We start from the raw sequence: 15,861 nt of genomic DNA on the forward strand, positions 1-15,861 counted from the left end.
ACCCCTACTGATTTATTGGATGAAGAGAAAGATGATAAAATAAAAGCACAAAACCAACCCTAACTCAGAACATGCGAGAGAGGGAGAACCAAGACTTCACATATGAGCGACACACACTAAGCCTAAGAGATCAAGATGCTCAATACTTGTCAATTACATAATCAGCCAATTTGGAAGGGGTATATTGGGCTCATTGTGAGTGTTTTGGCCAAGTTTCCTTGTGAATTTCCTGCCATGATTCCTTTGATGCCTAAAGTTCTGGAGTCTCTTCTCCACCACTATCCTCATGCTCGACTGGAATCAAGTAGACTTAATTACGTCCATCCGCTTTGGATACATTTTTTTTTGGAGTTTCTTTGGGGCCTATTGTGTTTGTTTGATCGTCCTCCTTTTCTGAGGAGGATTTTAATGAGGAAACCTCTTCAGGGTTCGTAGCCTGTGGACAGTCAAATTTGAAATGGATCGTAACCTAGACTAAGATCGTAGGATTTGAAAAGCACTCTGAAAAGGATTAACCGATAAGGGATCTAAACGGATCACGACGAAGAAATAGGTGAATCAGGTCCAAAGTGGATCCCTCGACACCCCTAATCACCTACCGTATATGCAGTGATATAGTTGGTCAATCAAAACCGTCCAAATGATGGGCCATAGTCTAAAAAAATCACATATGTTCAACAACCTCAAGCATCTAAACAAACAAAGATTGATGGCTTTTAGTCTACTCTCTCTCATAGGATAGCGGGGTTTGAAATTTGAGTCATTTCATCACCCCGCAAGACACGGAATACGAGTAGGGAGTGGTACCCACACAACTAGCCTTTCTCATGCAGTCCTGCCGTGATTATGGCGCGAAACTCCAACGATCCCTTGTTTACGTTTCACGCATAGTCCTCTTTCAATGGCGGGATCCATCCATTTTATCTCCTTTGTCGTTTCAAAATGTCATGATACCTTTGTTTAAATAAGGAGACGAAGACTAATAAGTATCATCCCATCGTACACGTGGCACATGATGCTATCATCAGGCTTAAATCTGGTGTGCCACTCTATATATGAACGAACTCGATATAGAACAGATCTGTTTGCTAGTTTGAAGTTAGTCATTCTCCATTTGCACCCCACGATCAGATGGCTAAGATACCCAATCGATGTAATATGGCCCACTAGATCAACGACCCTGATCATCACTTCATGTGCCACGTGTAAGGTGGGATGCATCATGCAACATCGGTGGAGTTTTTTTTTGTTTGATTGGTAGAGTGGAGTTTATCCTAGCTCAATCATAGACCTGGCAACCAGTGATAGAGATGGGCCCACTTTCCATCACCTTCAAAACTTAAATTGAATGAGGACAAGATCCACCCAAAAGTAATTTGGAATTTGTCTAACCGATATTTTCATGTCCACATAGTCACTTATTTTTTTAGGTAAAACTACTGAAAAACCCCTGATCAAAACCTATTTACATGAATCCCCCAAAATTTTCTTAATTACCAGTACCAACGTTCTTGTGCCTTATATAGCTTTTAATCTTTTATTTTACCCAACTTACCCTTGGTTGTATTACCTAGCTAATGTAGAAATCCCTAAAATCACTCCTTTCATCGATAAAGTCAACAATGAATCGTTTGAAAATCTCTCTCTTTCTCAAATAAAGGCAAGATTTCTCTCTCTTAAATGAGGTTTAATCCCATTTAGTCCATTATTTTTTAAAAAGTAGGCCACAACATAGGATGATCGCCAATCTAACGAGGTGTCCATAATATGCCGTTCCTCTATAGATCGGAGGGGTAGGATTATCGTATGGAAATGATTTTGAGGCCACAACCTATTTACATTGTGGCCCTCAAAATGGACAGTTTGGATCATCGTATGGTGTGGCCTGAACAAACTTTTTGGGTAGGATTATCCTATGGAAATGATTTCGAATCCACAACCTATTTAAGTTGTGGTCCATCAAATGGACGGTTTGGATCATCCTACAGTGTGGCTCAGGCATTACTTTTGAAAAGCAATGGACTATACGAGTTTTTATACGGTGCCCAACCATCAAGTCCTGTGTGGGAGTTACCGCCCTTGATATATGATCCAACGGCAGCCTGCTTTTCAAGAGGCAGCTGTTGGATCAAATATCAAGGGCGGACCCAGGCTTGACCGCCAGGGCACCATGTAATTTTTGGGACTATTACAGCCTTACACCGTATAAAATCTCTCAATCTCATTTAAGAGAGAGAGAGAGATGTTGACTTGATTTGAGATATTGTAGGGATTTCTTCATTACCTAGCTGGTATAACCAAGGGTAAAATGGGTATAAGAAAATATTAAATGCTATTTTCGGCACAATAACTTGGTATTGGTAATTAAGAAAATCTTTGGGGATTCTTGTAAATTCGTTTTTATCCAGGGGTTGTATAGTAGTTTTCCCTTTTTTTTACCACCTTCTACGACCATCCATTTCAGAAAGATAAAGACAGCAAGACCTTTCCTTCTTTCTTCACATTCTCTTATAAATCTCAATTGATCAATTTAAAGCAATCCATAAAACAAGACCATCATGGACTGGTTTTCATGGCTGTCTAAGACCAATCTCGAGCCTTCTCTTGTCTATGAATACGGCCTCGCCTTCGCACACAACGAGCTCGAAGAAGAAGACATCACATACTTCAACCATGAATTCCTCCAAAGCATGGGGATTTCTATAGCTAAACACAGGCTAGAGATACTAAAGCTTGCCAAAACAGAGAAAGGAGGCACCCCACATACAATGTCAATGCTCTTGGCAGTGATCAAAAAGACTAAAAGGAGGCTTTCGAAGTATATTCATGCATGGACTCAACGTGACAAGTCTGCCCTCATTGTCGTGCCCGCGAAGGCGTATGGAAACCGATGGAGGGGAGCTATGGTGAAGAGGAATAAGAGATTGAGGACTGTTAAGCAAGAGAGGTTGATGATCGCTAATGGGGATCAGAAAATTGTTAGCCCAATTGCTTATGGTGCGAGCCCGATGGGTTATGATGATCTTTGTGAGAACGATGACATGGCCGGTGATGGTGGGCGTTTGCCGGCTGGGATGGAAGAGAACAGGTGGGCTTCAATGTTTCAAGATATGAAGCCCACATGAAAATTTCCTTTTTTTTTTGGGAAGGTGAGAGATGGGCTTTTACTGTTCTTCCCCAGGGTGTCTGCTTTTGTGGTAAGATTGCCCACTTTGATTTTGTTATCCTTTGATGGAAATAAACTAAACCGTCAGAAGCTTAGGTTGTGAGGGAAATGATTACAAGTTCTGAATATTGTTTGAGAAAACAGGGTATACTTTAGTGAGAAATCAGAGTTAGACATGGCTGGTTTTGTTAGCTTGGGCCTTTTCAATAAACTTATTTTGATTTCTTCTCTTGATTTTGTCTACAAGGAAGATACCTATACATTTCCATATCAGGGTTCTCCAAAGTCCTTATGAAAAAAAATTAATCAGAACAAGGGACATGGTAATTCCTGATATGGAATTTGCCATATAATGCTACTAAGCATTGTTGTGATTTGTGAATACATTAAGCATAGTTGGGTTTCCTGGTTCGTTGAACGCCATACATACATAATATGAGTCAATTTGCATACATTTTAATAATTTGCTGAAATTAACTAGCCGTTTTGATATCATCATTTTAAAATCTTGAATTTCTTCAAAGTCCATAATTGAAAAACCCAGATTATCAAATCCTAAATTTTAAAATATGAGGTTCGGATAACATCATGTAATTTCCAAGGATTTAGAATTTTTCTGTTTGGATGTAACCTTGGATCCCAAAGTCACTGATTTTAGTTTTTAATGTTTAATTGTCATTGAGGAATTGTAATATAGCAAGTTTTATATACTTTTTTTTTTGTAGTACATTCTGAATTAGAAATCTGCTCTTTCACCATAAATCTTACTTTTCTCCAATCAAAATAAACATGCAAACAGAAGTTCTCATTTCAACACTGAACACATTACAACGACATAGAATTTACTACAGAGAAGATCATCAAGGCAAACCTTACCGAAATCTATCAATAGTCAAAAGACACTGCAACATCATTCTAACCAGAAGCCAAATCTAGGCATACACATTAGGTTTTGAAACAAGATAGTATTTAATTGACATCATATCTGCAATCTCAGCTTCTGTTGGTAGGATTATCTCGAGAGTTTTATACTCCCCACTCAACTTCCATAAACTCCTCCCATCAGGGCAAGCTTCAAATTTGAGCTCAAATGAAGTAGACTTCACTTTCTTTCAAGATCACTCTCAACCACAGAGTACTTGAACATGCGCTTCTCATTATTGATTGCATCCACACGGTCCTTCTAGTAGCTGAAGTCCTTAACGGCTGCAAGCTCGAAGGTAACAGAACAGATCAAATTAGAACATGAATGCAAACGTAGAATGCTATCATGAGTGATGATAGATTGTCTAATGGTGCCAAGCCCAAAAAGAGAGAAAGAAACATGTGAAGGGTTCTCCACAGTAGCATGCGCATATTTCCTTTTCTATTTTAAAACTGTTCTTAAAGTGAGTCTGGAAAAAGATGTCTGAATGCACAGAAAGAAAGATATAAACAGGGACACCCTAATAAAAATATAAAAACCAAGGATAACTTGTTTGTGGTTAAGGAGCGGAAGAAATTAAGACACATTACCATTTAGTACAACTTAATTGCCTAGGTGGTTGCTCCCTAAAAAAACAGATTTTCAATTTGTACAACTTAACTGCATAGGATTGGGAATACCAATTTCCATTTTGTACAAGATGTGAAACTTTGTACTTTTATACCAAAACCAAGTGCTTTTTCTTTATATAATATGTTCTTAAACTAAGCATATATCTATCCAAAAGTAAGTTATCTCATCTTCCCATTCACATGATAAACCAAGGGTTTAAATTCTATTCTCTCATGTTCAAATACAAAGAACTCCTTTTATAGATTTAGACTTGAACCTAATCCAACTGTAACAAACTACAAAGCACTCATTTGACAAGGGTTCTAAAAATATGGCAAACATACCAAATTAGCAACATTTGCCAATCCACCAGTGGACAATTCATAAATCATTCCAATGCTAGTTCTTCTATTTATGCCATAAAAGTTATGTTTTTCTTTCCAACCAACATACCATAATCTTAATAGGGTGGTTCATCACGGGGAAAACATGTCGAAGATTATTTTATCCTTGGATAGACTTGCTATCTTTTATCCTTTTTGACCTTCGTTCTTGGATAAGTATTACTAGATAAATTGGCGAACCATGGACAAGACAATTTCATTAAGATAAACTTCTCCAAGCAGGATAGCCAATCCCGTTGTGAACAGCTCCAATAGAATACAAGCAGTTTAGCTTCAAAATAATAACCAGAATAGCACAAACATATTGAGATCATCCTTTTCTAACAGTCCTGATAAGCTTTGACCGACCAATGAAACTGTTTGCGTGAAGTGGTTATGCTCAACTGAATACTATAATAACTGGGTTTGTACTCTTAAGAGATTGTCAATGTGATTTTTGGTCTATGGTCCATCCAAAATAGTTAGGATCATCAGCAAGAGGGTCACTCAACTTCTGAATCCCGTTGACTGAATTGGTGAAATCCAACTCCATGATCTGCCTTATGACGAGTGGCATGCTTGAAGTCGGATCTACAACTTCTACATTTGATCCCTAAGCGCAGACGAGTTGGATCTCATACCTAGAGGCTTGATCATACTTCGACCAGCTATGTACTCCAGTCCCTGGCAGGCTTTCGATCAGCTACATACACCAGTCCCTGACCAGTGGTCTTGATCTTACTACCTTCAACGATCGTTCACCAGGGACCCTGACCGGTGGCTTCGACGATCGTTCACCTATCCCCTGACTAGCGGCTCTGATACCACTTGTTGAAGAAGAAATCAAAGCAAAAGAGAAGAACACCAACAACAAAATTCAAAGTTAAAGAGAGAGAATATTTTCTCATGAATTTAATCTCCAAACATTACACCACTGCACATTTAACTAGGAATCAATCACATTGGCTCGCCCCTCCGACGTTGTGCGAGAGTCAGAGATGACTCTTAACAGAAGATAGTAAGCACCAATGAATTGATGGAAACCAAATTATCAACGGTAAGGATAGGAAGGAGGGAAAAGAGGATGACACTAAGGTTAGAAGACATGCCCTGCTTCCTTTCATTCAAATAAAGAGGCCTTGAGGTAGTCCCATGGGCTTCTTCATTACATTATCTTCAGTCTCGTGCTTCTCGACCTAAAGTCTTTGTTGTACCTGCTCTTTAAGAAATGTGACTTATTTGTTGTAAACTATAAGAAATTGGGGCATATGAGACTGACCTGCTAAATGGAGGAATCCTTTACACCTCAACCTCCCTTTCTAGGACGCAACTGTCTAAAGCGAGTCATAATAAGGATATTGCTTCTACTGACGTTATGTCTTACTCTGTGCCATCTCCACTTTCCGCAACCTCTTGTGTCACTTGGCCTAATACAAAACCTTCTTGCCCAAGCTTTTTTTTCTACCTCAGGTATGACCAATTGTTCAACTCTGGCTCCCAAATCACATGACTGGTGACAGTTACACGTTAACATACTATTCTGGCTTCTAGTAAGCTCTCTATCATCTCTATTCAACAGATTTTCATCGTCTATTGCTTTTGTTGGTTGTGTTTGTTCACCTCAGAAATCCCCACTCAGATATATCATTGTCTGATGCTTTCAAGTTACAAATATTTTCATGAATATTCTCTGTTGGTGTAAAAACGAAATTGCTGAGTGTTATTTGATAGATAAAAACAGAGTACAAGGCTTACATTTATAGATTTGAAATTAAACTAATTTCCTAAATGGAAGCAACAAACTCCTAAGCAATAGCCACTAAAGCAACAAACTCCTAAGCAATAGCCACTAGTAACTGCCCTAAACAATAGCATTTATTCCACTAACTTCCTAAAGACCAGGTCTCAAGTGACTTCATTCGGTTGGGTTGGTGATGAATCTTCAACACTTCCTCTCAGCGCCAACCTTCTATCTGTCACTCCCAATAGGTCTCTGAATCTTGAAAATTTGGGATAGCAGAGTGCTTTAGTGAGTATATCAGCTACTTGATCATCTGTTCGAATGGGTACCAATTTGATTTCTCCCTTTAAAACTTTCTCTCTAATGAAATGATGTTGCACCTCAATATGTTTTGTCCTAGCATGGAACACATGATTTTCTGCAAGCTTAATTGCACTTTCGCTGTCACAATATAAGCTGACTATATAGTCCACAGACTGATGAAGTTCTTCAAGTAGCCTTGCTAACCATGTGCTTTCTTGTGCTGCCATTGCTGCGGCTCGATACTCTGCTTCCGTGGTTGATAGAGACACAGTTGGTTGTCTTTTGCTACACCATGAGATTGCTCCCGATCCAAGGTTAAACAAATAACCGGTTGTAGATCTTCTAGTAGATTGGTCCCCTGCATAATCGGCATCACAGTATCCCTTGATATTGCAGTCTCCTCCTCTTTTGTACATTATACCAAAGTCAATGGTACCTTTTATGTACTTCAGTATTCGTCGAGCAGCTTCAAGATGAGACTTCTTTGGAGCTTGCATGAACCTGCTTACTACACTAACTGCTTGAGCAATATCAGGTCTAGTTAATGTTAAGTATAATAAGCTTCCAATCAGCTGCCTATACCTTGTTGGATCTTTGATGTCTTCCTCATCATCTGTGTGAAGTTTAGCATTGACTTCCATCGGCGTAGTACTAATGTTGCTCTCAGACATCCCAAACCGACTGAGTAAATCCTTTGCATACTTTTGTTGACAAAGAAATATTCCTTTCTCATTTTGCTCAAGCTCAAGCCCAAGGAAATGATGTAGTTCTCCCAGCTTCTTCATGTGGAATCGTACTCCAAGATTAACCTGGACCCTGTCGATTTCTTCTTCATCATTACCTGTTATAATTAAATCATCAACATATATCAGAATGACAGAAACATGCCCATTTGTGAGTTTTACAAATAAGCTGGAATCTGCAGCAGTCATCAAGTAGCCAATAGCTTGAAGAAATTCTACAATTTTTCCAAACCAAGCTCTTGGAGCTTGTTTCAATCCGTAGAGCGCTTTTCGCAGCTTACATACATACTGTGGGTATGTTGTGCTCTCAAATCCTTTGGGCTGCTCCATGAAGATCTCCCGATCAACTTCACCATGTAAAAAAGCATTTTTTACATCCATTTGCCATAGTTTCCATTTTAAACACGAAGCAAGAGCAATAAGAACTCGGACTGTTGTGATTTTAGCCACCGGACTAAAAGTCTCCTCATAATCACATCCGTACTGCTGGGAGAAACCTCGAGCTACAAGTCGTGCCTTGTATCTTTCTAAATCACCATTGGCCTTGGTCTTAATTTTATAAACCCATTTGCATGAAATGGGTTTCACCCCAGATGGTCTTGGTACAAGATCCCATGTCTCATTCTGTTTTAGGGCCACGATTTCTTCCACCATTGCTTTACTCCAATTGTTGTTGTCTTGTGCTTCTTCAAACGAGGTTGGTTCCTTGTCTTTTGTTGCCGCTGTGAATGCTGCAACTATATTCAGATTTGCATACCTCGGATTTGGCTTAGACACACGTTTGGACCTTCGTGGTCCTTCACTGTTGTTGCCTTCATTTTCTTCTTCATCATCATAAGCAACTCCATCATCAAGAGAATCATTTTGAGAGCCACTTGGTTGGGATGATATGATCGCCTCCTCTTCTTCGTCATGACTGTTAGTACCTTCGTGAATGGATACAGGTTCTGACTGAGCAAATTTTTTCATCTCGAGTTGCTTATTTTCTGGTACAAAGTCATGATTGACTGACCACCATGAAGATGATTCATCGAACACCACATTCCTTGATACATGTGCTCGTCCTGTGTTAGGGTTAATGCATCTCCAGCCCTTTCTTTCAGAATCATAACCTGTAAATACACATCTGATGGCTTTCTTGTCAAATTTACTACGGAGATGATCAGGTACAAAAACATAGCAAACAGACCCAAAAACTCGAAAATGATTTACACTTGGTTTATGATTGAATAATTTTTCAAATGGTGACATAAAATCAAGTTTTGGTTGAGGTAACCGATTTGTGATGTACGTGGCACTTCTCGTGCATTCTACTCAAAATCTTTTTGGAACATTTTTGGCATGCATCATACTCCTTGCTGCCTCGGCCAAATGTCGATTCTTTCTTTCAGCAACCCCATTCTGTTGGGGTGTATCAGGACACGTGAATTGCCTTGAGATTCCATGCTTTTGAAGATATGTTGAGAACTCAATGGATGAGTACTCACCACCATTGTCTGTCCTTAAACATTTTATTTCATGCTTGAGGCTAGCTTCTACTTCATTACGAAACTCTACAAATTTTCCAAACACTTCAGATTTCTCCTTAATGAAATAAACCCACACATATCTAGAAAAATCATCGATAAATGTTACCATATATTTCTTACCCCCCAAAGAAGTTGTTTTGCCCTTTCCAAACACGTCTGAATGTATTAGCTCCAATGGAACTTTTGCTTGAAACTTTGATTTAGCATAAGGCAATTGATGTGCTTTACCATATTGGCAACCTGCACATACTATGTCAGATCGTACTTCTAGTTGGGGAAGTCCTCGTACCAGTCTTCTTTGCATCATAACCTTCAGCTTGGTGAAGCCAACGTGAGCGAGCCTTGCATGCCATAAATCAATCGTTTCGTGCTTCCCTGCTTTGTCAACATAAGCCTCTTGTGCCGTCATGACATAAACAGATTCAGATCTTCTTCCCTGCATATAAGGATTACCAGAAATCTGCACATTATTATATACCTTCACATCATCGGGTCCAAATACAACATACCCTCCTGATTTGGTTAATTGAGACACTGATAGCAGATTTTTCTTCATCTCCGGGACATGATATACATCCTGGAACACAAGATCTTCTAGATCTGATGTTGATTTGCAGGTTGCATTGCCCACGTGTGCTATGGAAAGCTTGGCATTGTTTGCAGTCATCACAACTCTTTTTCCTTTGTAGTCAGTTTTGCTCAAAAATTTGCTTTCATCACCTGTCATGTGATTGGAGCAGCCTGAATCAATGATCCATTCCTTAGAATATGCTGGTTTTGTTTTTTTTGTCCTCCATGCTTCCGCCAAGCTGGTAGTAACCTCTTCATCAAGCGCCGTGAAAACAACATTATGTTGATGTTCAGGCAGCAAGAATTCCTTCTGTTCCTCATCTTTAGACCTGTACACAATTTCCTGATCTTCGACAATGGAGATAAATGCTCCCCATTCATCTTCACTGTTATTGTTAGAAAGAGCGGCATTACCTTCCTCAACTTTCTTCTTTGGTGAAACAACAACATTACTTTCCGCAGCTTTCTTCTTTGGTGAGCGACAATCTCTGGTAAGATGACCGGTTTTACCACAATTGCAGCAAGGTGAGCGACAATTTCTGGCAATATGACCGACTATACCACAGTTGTAGCAGGTTGGCCTGGTTTTGAAGTTGGAATCTTCCCCTGTTTGGAAACTTCTTTGACTTTGCTTGTTCTTGTTGCTGGTCTTATTCCTCGTCCAGCAAAAAGAGCTTCTTCATTGTCTTTGAAGGATAGACCTGCCATTTGCTTAGTCAAGCTCTCTTGATTTGCTAGAAGACTTTCTAGCTCAAGCAGAGTTGGCTGAACAGGCCATCCTTGAATAGCAGTTATGAAACCACTATACTCTTGCTTCAATCCACGGATAATGATCCGTCGTTGCCTAGCCTCCGAGATTTTTGATTCCTCATCGAGTTGAGAAATCTCCCGACAAATCATTTTAACCTTCATAAAGTACTCTGAGATAGACATAGTACCTTGGGTAATTGATCCGATTTCATTCTCCAGCATTTGCAGTCGAGCTCCATTCTTTTTCGAAAACAAAGTGCCAAAAGCATCCCATGCCTCTTTAGGAGACTTTGCATCACGAATGTGATCAAGCAGATCCTCTGTGTGGTAGCCTTGAGCACGAACAAGGCTTTTCCAGACTTGATTTTCCACTTTCTGATTGCCTCAGAATCAGCACTTGGTTGAGTAGCCTCAGCTCCATTTACTACCTCCCACAGATCTTGCCCCTGAAGATAGGACTCCAAGCAAGACTTCCAGTCATTGTAGTTGGTGTGAGACAATTTCTCAATCCCACCAACAGAATTAGCAAACTCCATAGTTGATGAGAAACTTGGATCAAATACACTCTATTCAGCAAAAAAAAACAAAAACTGAACCTGGCTTTGATACCATGTTAACTTACCAACTTCTCCAAGAGCTCAAACTGTTGGAGAAAGGTAGTATTTAATCTTTTATACTTTAACACTCCCCCTCACGTGTGGCCCCACTTTTGGGTTTAGCCATTGCATGTGGATTTTGCTATCAAGGAGGTTTGAACCCAGGCATTTGCTTTGATACCATGTAAAAACGAAATTGCTGAGTGTTATTTGATAGATAAAAACAGAGTACAAGGCTTACATTTATAGATTTGAAATTAAACTAATTTCCTAAATGGAAGCAACAAACTCCTAAGCAATAGCCACTAAAGCAACAAACTCCTAAGCAATAGCCACTAGTAACTGCCCTAAACAATAGCATATATTCCACTAACTTCCTAAAGACCAGGTCTCAAGTGACTTCATTCGGTTGGGTTGGTGATGAATCTTCAACAGTCTATGTGTTGATTGAATTACACCTTTTAATTTTCTAAAACTGGATATGTCATACAAACGTAGAACCAGGCAACTAATAGAGAGATTATACAGTTGGTCATCTGTTTCATTTGGAGTTCTGTCATGATACCCTCCTATTTCTTGCTCTGTTGTTCCTGGTGAGACAACTTTTTCAGTATCTCAATTGTGGCATCAATGTCTTGGGCATATGTCAACATTGTAAGGGTATTTGGATAGTTTTAGTTTCAATCTTTTGACTCATTTACTGTGACATTCTGTACGGTTGTAAGACGGCTAAACACTAGCCCTTTTGTTTCAGTCAGATCACACAGCACCACTCTCCCCTTTGAGACAATTAACTTGACATTTGGGGAACTTTTGTTAATCAGTAAAAAGTAGTGATTCTTGGATACAAATTTTATAGATGACTTGCTGCTATAAATAGATTAAGTTACTGAGTTTTTTTCCCTCTGAACTTATATCTAGTCTCTGCTGAGTACTTACTCCTCTTTGAAGACTTCCTAGAAAGTAAGGGGATCCTTTATCAATTGTCTTGTTAGTTACTCTGTGTACCAACCAAAGAAATTCTTTGCTCATTGCTCTATCATCCCATGTCCATATAGAATTCCAGGCTGAAGTTGCTCTTGAGCTTGTCTGTCTCACACACTGCAACATGTCCCCGTTGAGTGCCTTACTGGTCTTGGCCCTGATTATTCACACTTATTGTACCTATCTTATTCTTCTTTCGTCATGTGAGCCTTATAATGTGCTTCTACCACTTATTTACAACATTCAGATTCCTCTGAGGTAAGGTTTCCTTATTTCCTAAGAAAAGAAAGAAATTGCAAAATCGCCCTTCTAAGACTCTGGGCATGCAGATTAACATTAATTTACACTTGAAAAGTAAAGATCTGTTCTAATGCTTATGGATCCCAGATGTTGCTCTTCTTGAAGTATCTCTGATTTTATCACCCACAGATCACCTTTGACTAGTACGTAGGCAATTCATCAAATATCTGCATGAATCTATGATACCTTTTCCTTTAATCAATGCAAGTTTTTCCACAAATACTGTAACTAATTCGCTCTACAAATACATCTGGAAAGACTTGAGCCGACTAGAATAACGACAAGGTCTAAACAGACCCAGGAAAATAGTTGTTATATATCTAGAATGAGCATTGGCAACCCCAGTATGGGTCAATGCCAATAAATCTCATTCGTTTTTTTAGCAGTAGCATGCTGTTGAGTTTCAATCAGCACATGTAGTACATAGAAATCCAAAAAAGGCAAAACATGCACCATTTTACAGCCAAGAGCAATGCAATAGAACCTCAGAAAGACAAGACCAAGCCCAAATATAAAGGTACAAAAAGAAGAGTAAGATACAAAATGCGAAAATAAGTATACCACTTAGTATTGTCCATCTTAAAAATGGTTCTGTCAGTTGTTGCATTAAGGAGTTGAGTTCAAGTATTAGAGATGCTTTCTAATCTGAGGAAATCCAGGTGTAATCAGATACACCGTGAGGATTTTTCTTAAGTCGCATGAGATTTTAAGGAACAACAAAAAGAGCTGAATTAGCGATTTTGATAACTCAAGAAGAATTATTATAGAGAACAGATTCCATAGAAGCCTGAAAGGCATAGTTGCCTTCTCTATGTCAACTATAGAACTGTTGGTAAAGATAAGTGAGAAGAAACAGATGATGGACCCAAAAAGCTCAATGTAAGTATAACTAAGCTCTTTGATGGTGCATGTGATGTGAGTGCCCTGTCATTGAGGGTATTTAACTATGTACTGCTTTGCATATGTTACATTGCCTATAGCAAGAAGGTGACTTCTTACCTTTTTTTCTCTCTTTTTTCACAAACTCCACGACCATATTTATTAACTATACAAGCGGATGAAGGTCACTTCAGCAATTAAAAATTCCTGTTTGGATTGCAGGAATTTTCTAGAAAAGTTTGCAAAGGAAAATATTTCTAAAATTTATTACTTGTCCTACACATGAAAAAAGACACTTTGAACCGATCCTATTCAATTTTTACTTAGAGAGAGAGAGAGAGAGCTTCAATTTATGATCATATCCGTCAAAATTAATCATAAACATATCATTTCCCTCAAAATTGTGAAAAGAAAAAAATTTCCAAAGAAAAAACTTCCGTAAGAAATGTTTTTCTTGCAATCCAAACACGTTATAGGAAAAATATCAACACACTAATATTTAAATATAGAAAAAATGACCAAAAAAAAGGGCTTTGATATGACAATGACCTGTCAAGGGGGGGACTTGGAAATGACCAATGTAAAGTTGTTTGGACGAGAATGCCCCTCATTGTACGTTTTTCTCTCTCCCTCTCCCCCTATCAAATCAAATTACAGGTGATGATTATCTTTCACTTTTTTATTTTCAAAACCCCAAACCACTTCTCTCTCTCTCTCTCTCTCTCTCTCTCTCTCTCACGTGTTTTATTTTCAAAACCCCAAATTACTTCTCTCTCTCTCTCTCTCTCTCTCTCTCTCTCTCTCTCTCACACCTGTTTTATTTTCAAAACCCCAAACTACTTCTCTCTCTCTCTCTCTCTCTCTCTCTCTCTCCGGCACTCTCTCGTTGGCCCTCTCTCTCCTCTTCACCGGCACAAAAGAGGGCGCTCCCCACACGATGGCTCGCTTCTCAGGTTGGTACCCCTCTCACTGTCACTTTCTCCTTTAATTTTTTCAGTTATTGTTCCCATAAATTCTGGAAAACCCCTAATTTTTTTCAGTTATTATTCTCCTTAAGTTATTGGGAACACATTATTGGAAAATGTATGGTTTAAACTAATACTTTCTCAGACATTATTGGTTTAAACACCTAAATTTTGGAATATCAATGGTTTAAACCAATAATCTGTGAACAATCATTGGTTTAAACAACATATTTTTAGAAAATCAGTTGGGAAATATCTAATTTTTAAAACATTCAAGGTTTAAACTTACAGTTTGTCAGAAATTATTGATTTAAACCATTAAGTTTGGAACTATTAATGGTTTAAACCAATACTTTGGGAGAAATATCTGGTTTAAACCTCAAAATCAGTTGAGAAAACCACTAATTTTTTTAAAATTAATCGTTTAGACAAACAATTGATAACAAATTATTGGTTTAAACCTTAAGTATTTTGTAAATCAGTTGATAAAGACCTAAATTTTCACAAATCAATGGTTTAAACTTATAAGTTCACATACATTATTGGTTGAAACACTTAAAGTGTGAGAAATCATTGGTTTAAACCCCTAAAATTTCTGAAACCACTTGAGGAAACCCCTAATTTTTAAAAAATCAATGGTTTAAAACCTATAGTTTCTAACCCATTATTTGGTTAAACCCCTAAAGTTTGAGAAATAAATGGTTTGAAGCAATTATTTTTAAGAATTCATTCGGTTAAACCCGTAATATATAACAAACCAGTTAAGAAAACTCCTAATCTTTTAAAGATCAATTATTTATACAAATAATTTATCGCACATTATTGGTTTAAACCCCTAAAGTTTGAAAAATCAATGGTTTAAACCAACAATTTGTGAGATATCATATGTTTAAACCACTAATATTTTCAAAATCAGTTGAGAAAACCCCTATTGTTTCAAAGATCATTGGTTTAAATCAATTATTTTTCAAACATTAATGGTTTAAACTCCTAAGTTTTGAAAAACAATAGTTTAAACCAATATTTCTGAGAAATCATAGATTAAAACCCGTAATATATCAAAAATCAGTTGTGAGTTTTGAACAATCAATGGTTTAAACCATTAGTTTCTCAGAAATTATTGGTTTAAACCCGTAAAGTTTTGAAAATCAATGGTTTAAATCAATAATTGTTAAGAAATCATTGGTCAAACCCTTAGTATTTAGGAAATCAATTGAGAAAACCCTTAAACTTTGAAAGGTCAATAGCTTAAACCAATAATTAGTTAGAAATTATATATTTAAAGACATAATATTTCTGAAATCAGTTAAGACATAATATTTCTGAAACCTATAAATTGTTACACATTATCGGCTTAAATCTCAAAAGTTTGAAAAAAATAATGGTTTAAACCAATAATTTGTGAGAAATCAATT

The 15,861-nt window shown here is 37.8% G+C and overlaps 1 protein-coding gene across 1 annotated transcript; it reads left to right on the forward strand.

The window, feature by feature from the left end:
• Positions 1-2,517: 2,517 nt before the first annotated feature.
• On the forward strand, positions 2,518-3,398 carry LOC143851081 (uncharacterized). Its single transcript, XM_077360401.1, has one exon. The coding sequence runs from the start codon at positions 2,559-2,561 to the stop codon at positions 3,123-3,125; it is 567 nt and encodes a 188-aa protein (XP_077216516.1). The 5' UTR covers positions 2,518-2,558; the 3' UTR covers positions 3,126-3,398.
• The last annotated feature ends 12,463 nt before the right edge of the window (positions 3,399-15,861 follow it).

This window comes from Tasmannia lanceolata, unplaced genomic scaffold, assembly GCF_043159265.1.
Source record: "Tasmannia lanceolata isolate RefF3 unplaced genomic scaffold, GAP_Taslan_0.1 ptg000018l, whole genome shotgun sequence".
NCBI classification, from domain to species: Eukaryota; Viridiplantae; Streptophyta; class Magnoliopsida; order Canellales; family Winteraceae; genus Tasmannia; species Tasmannia lanceolata.

Excerpts from the sequence above, each read along its gene's own strand:
- LOC143851081 (XM_077360401.1), top strand. The coding sequence starts at position 2,559 with ATGGACTGGTTTTCATGGCTGTCTAAGACCAATCTCGAGCCTTCTCTT.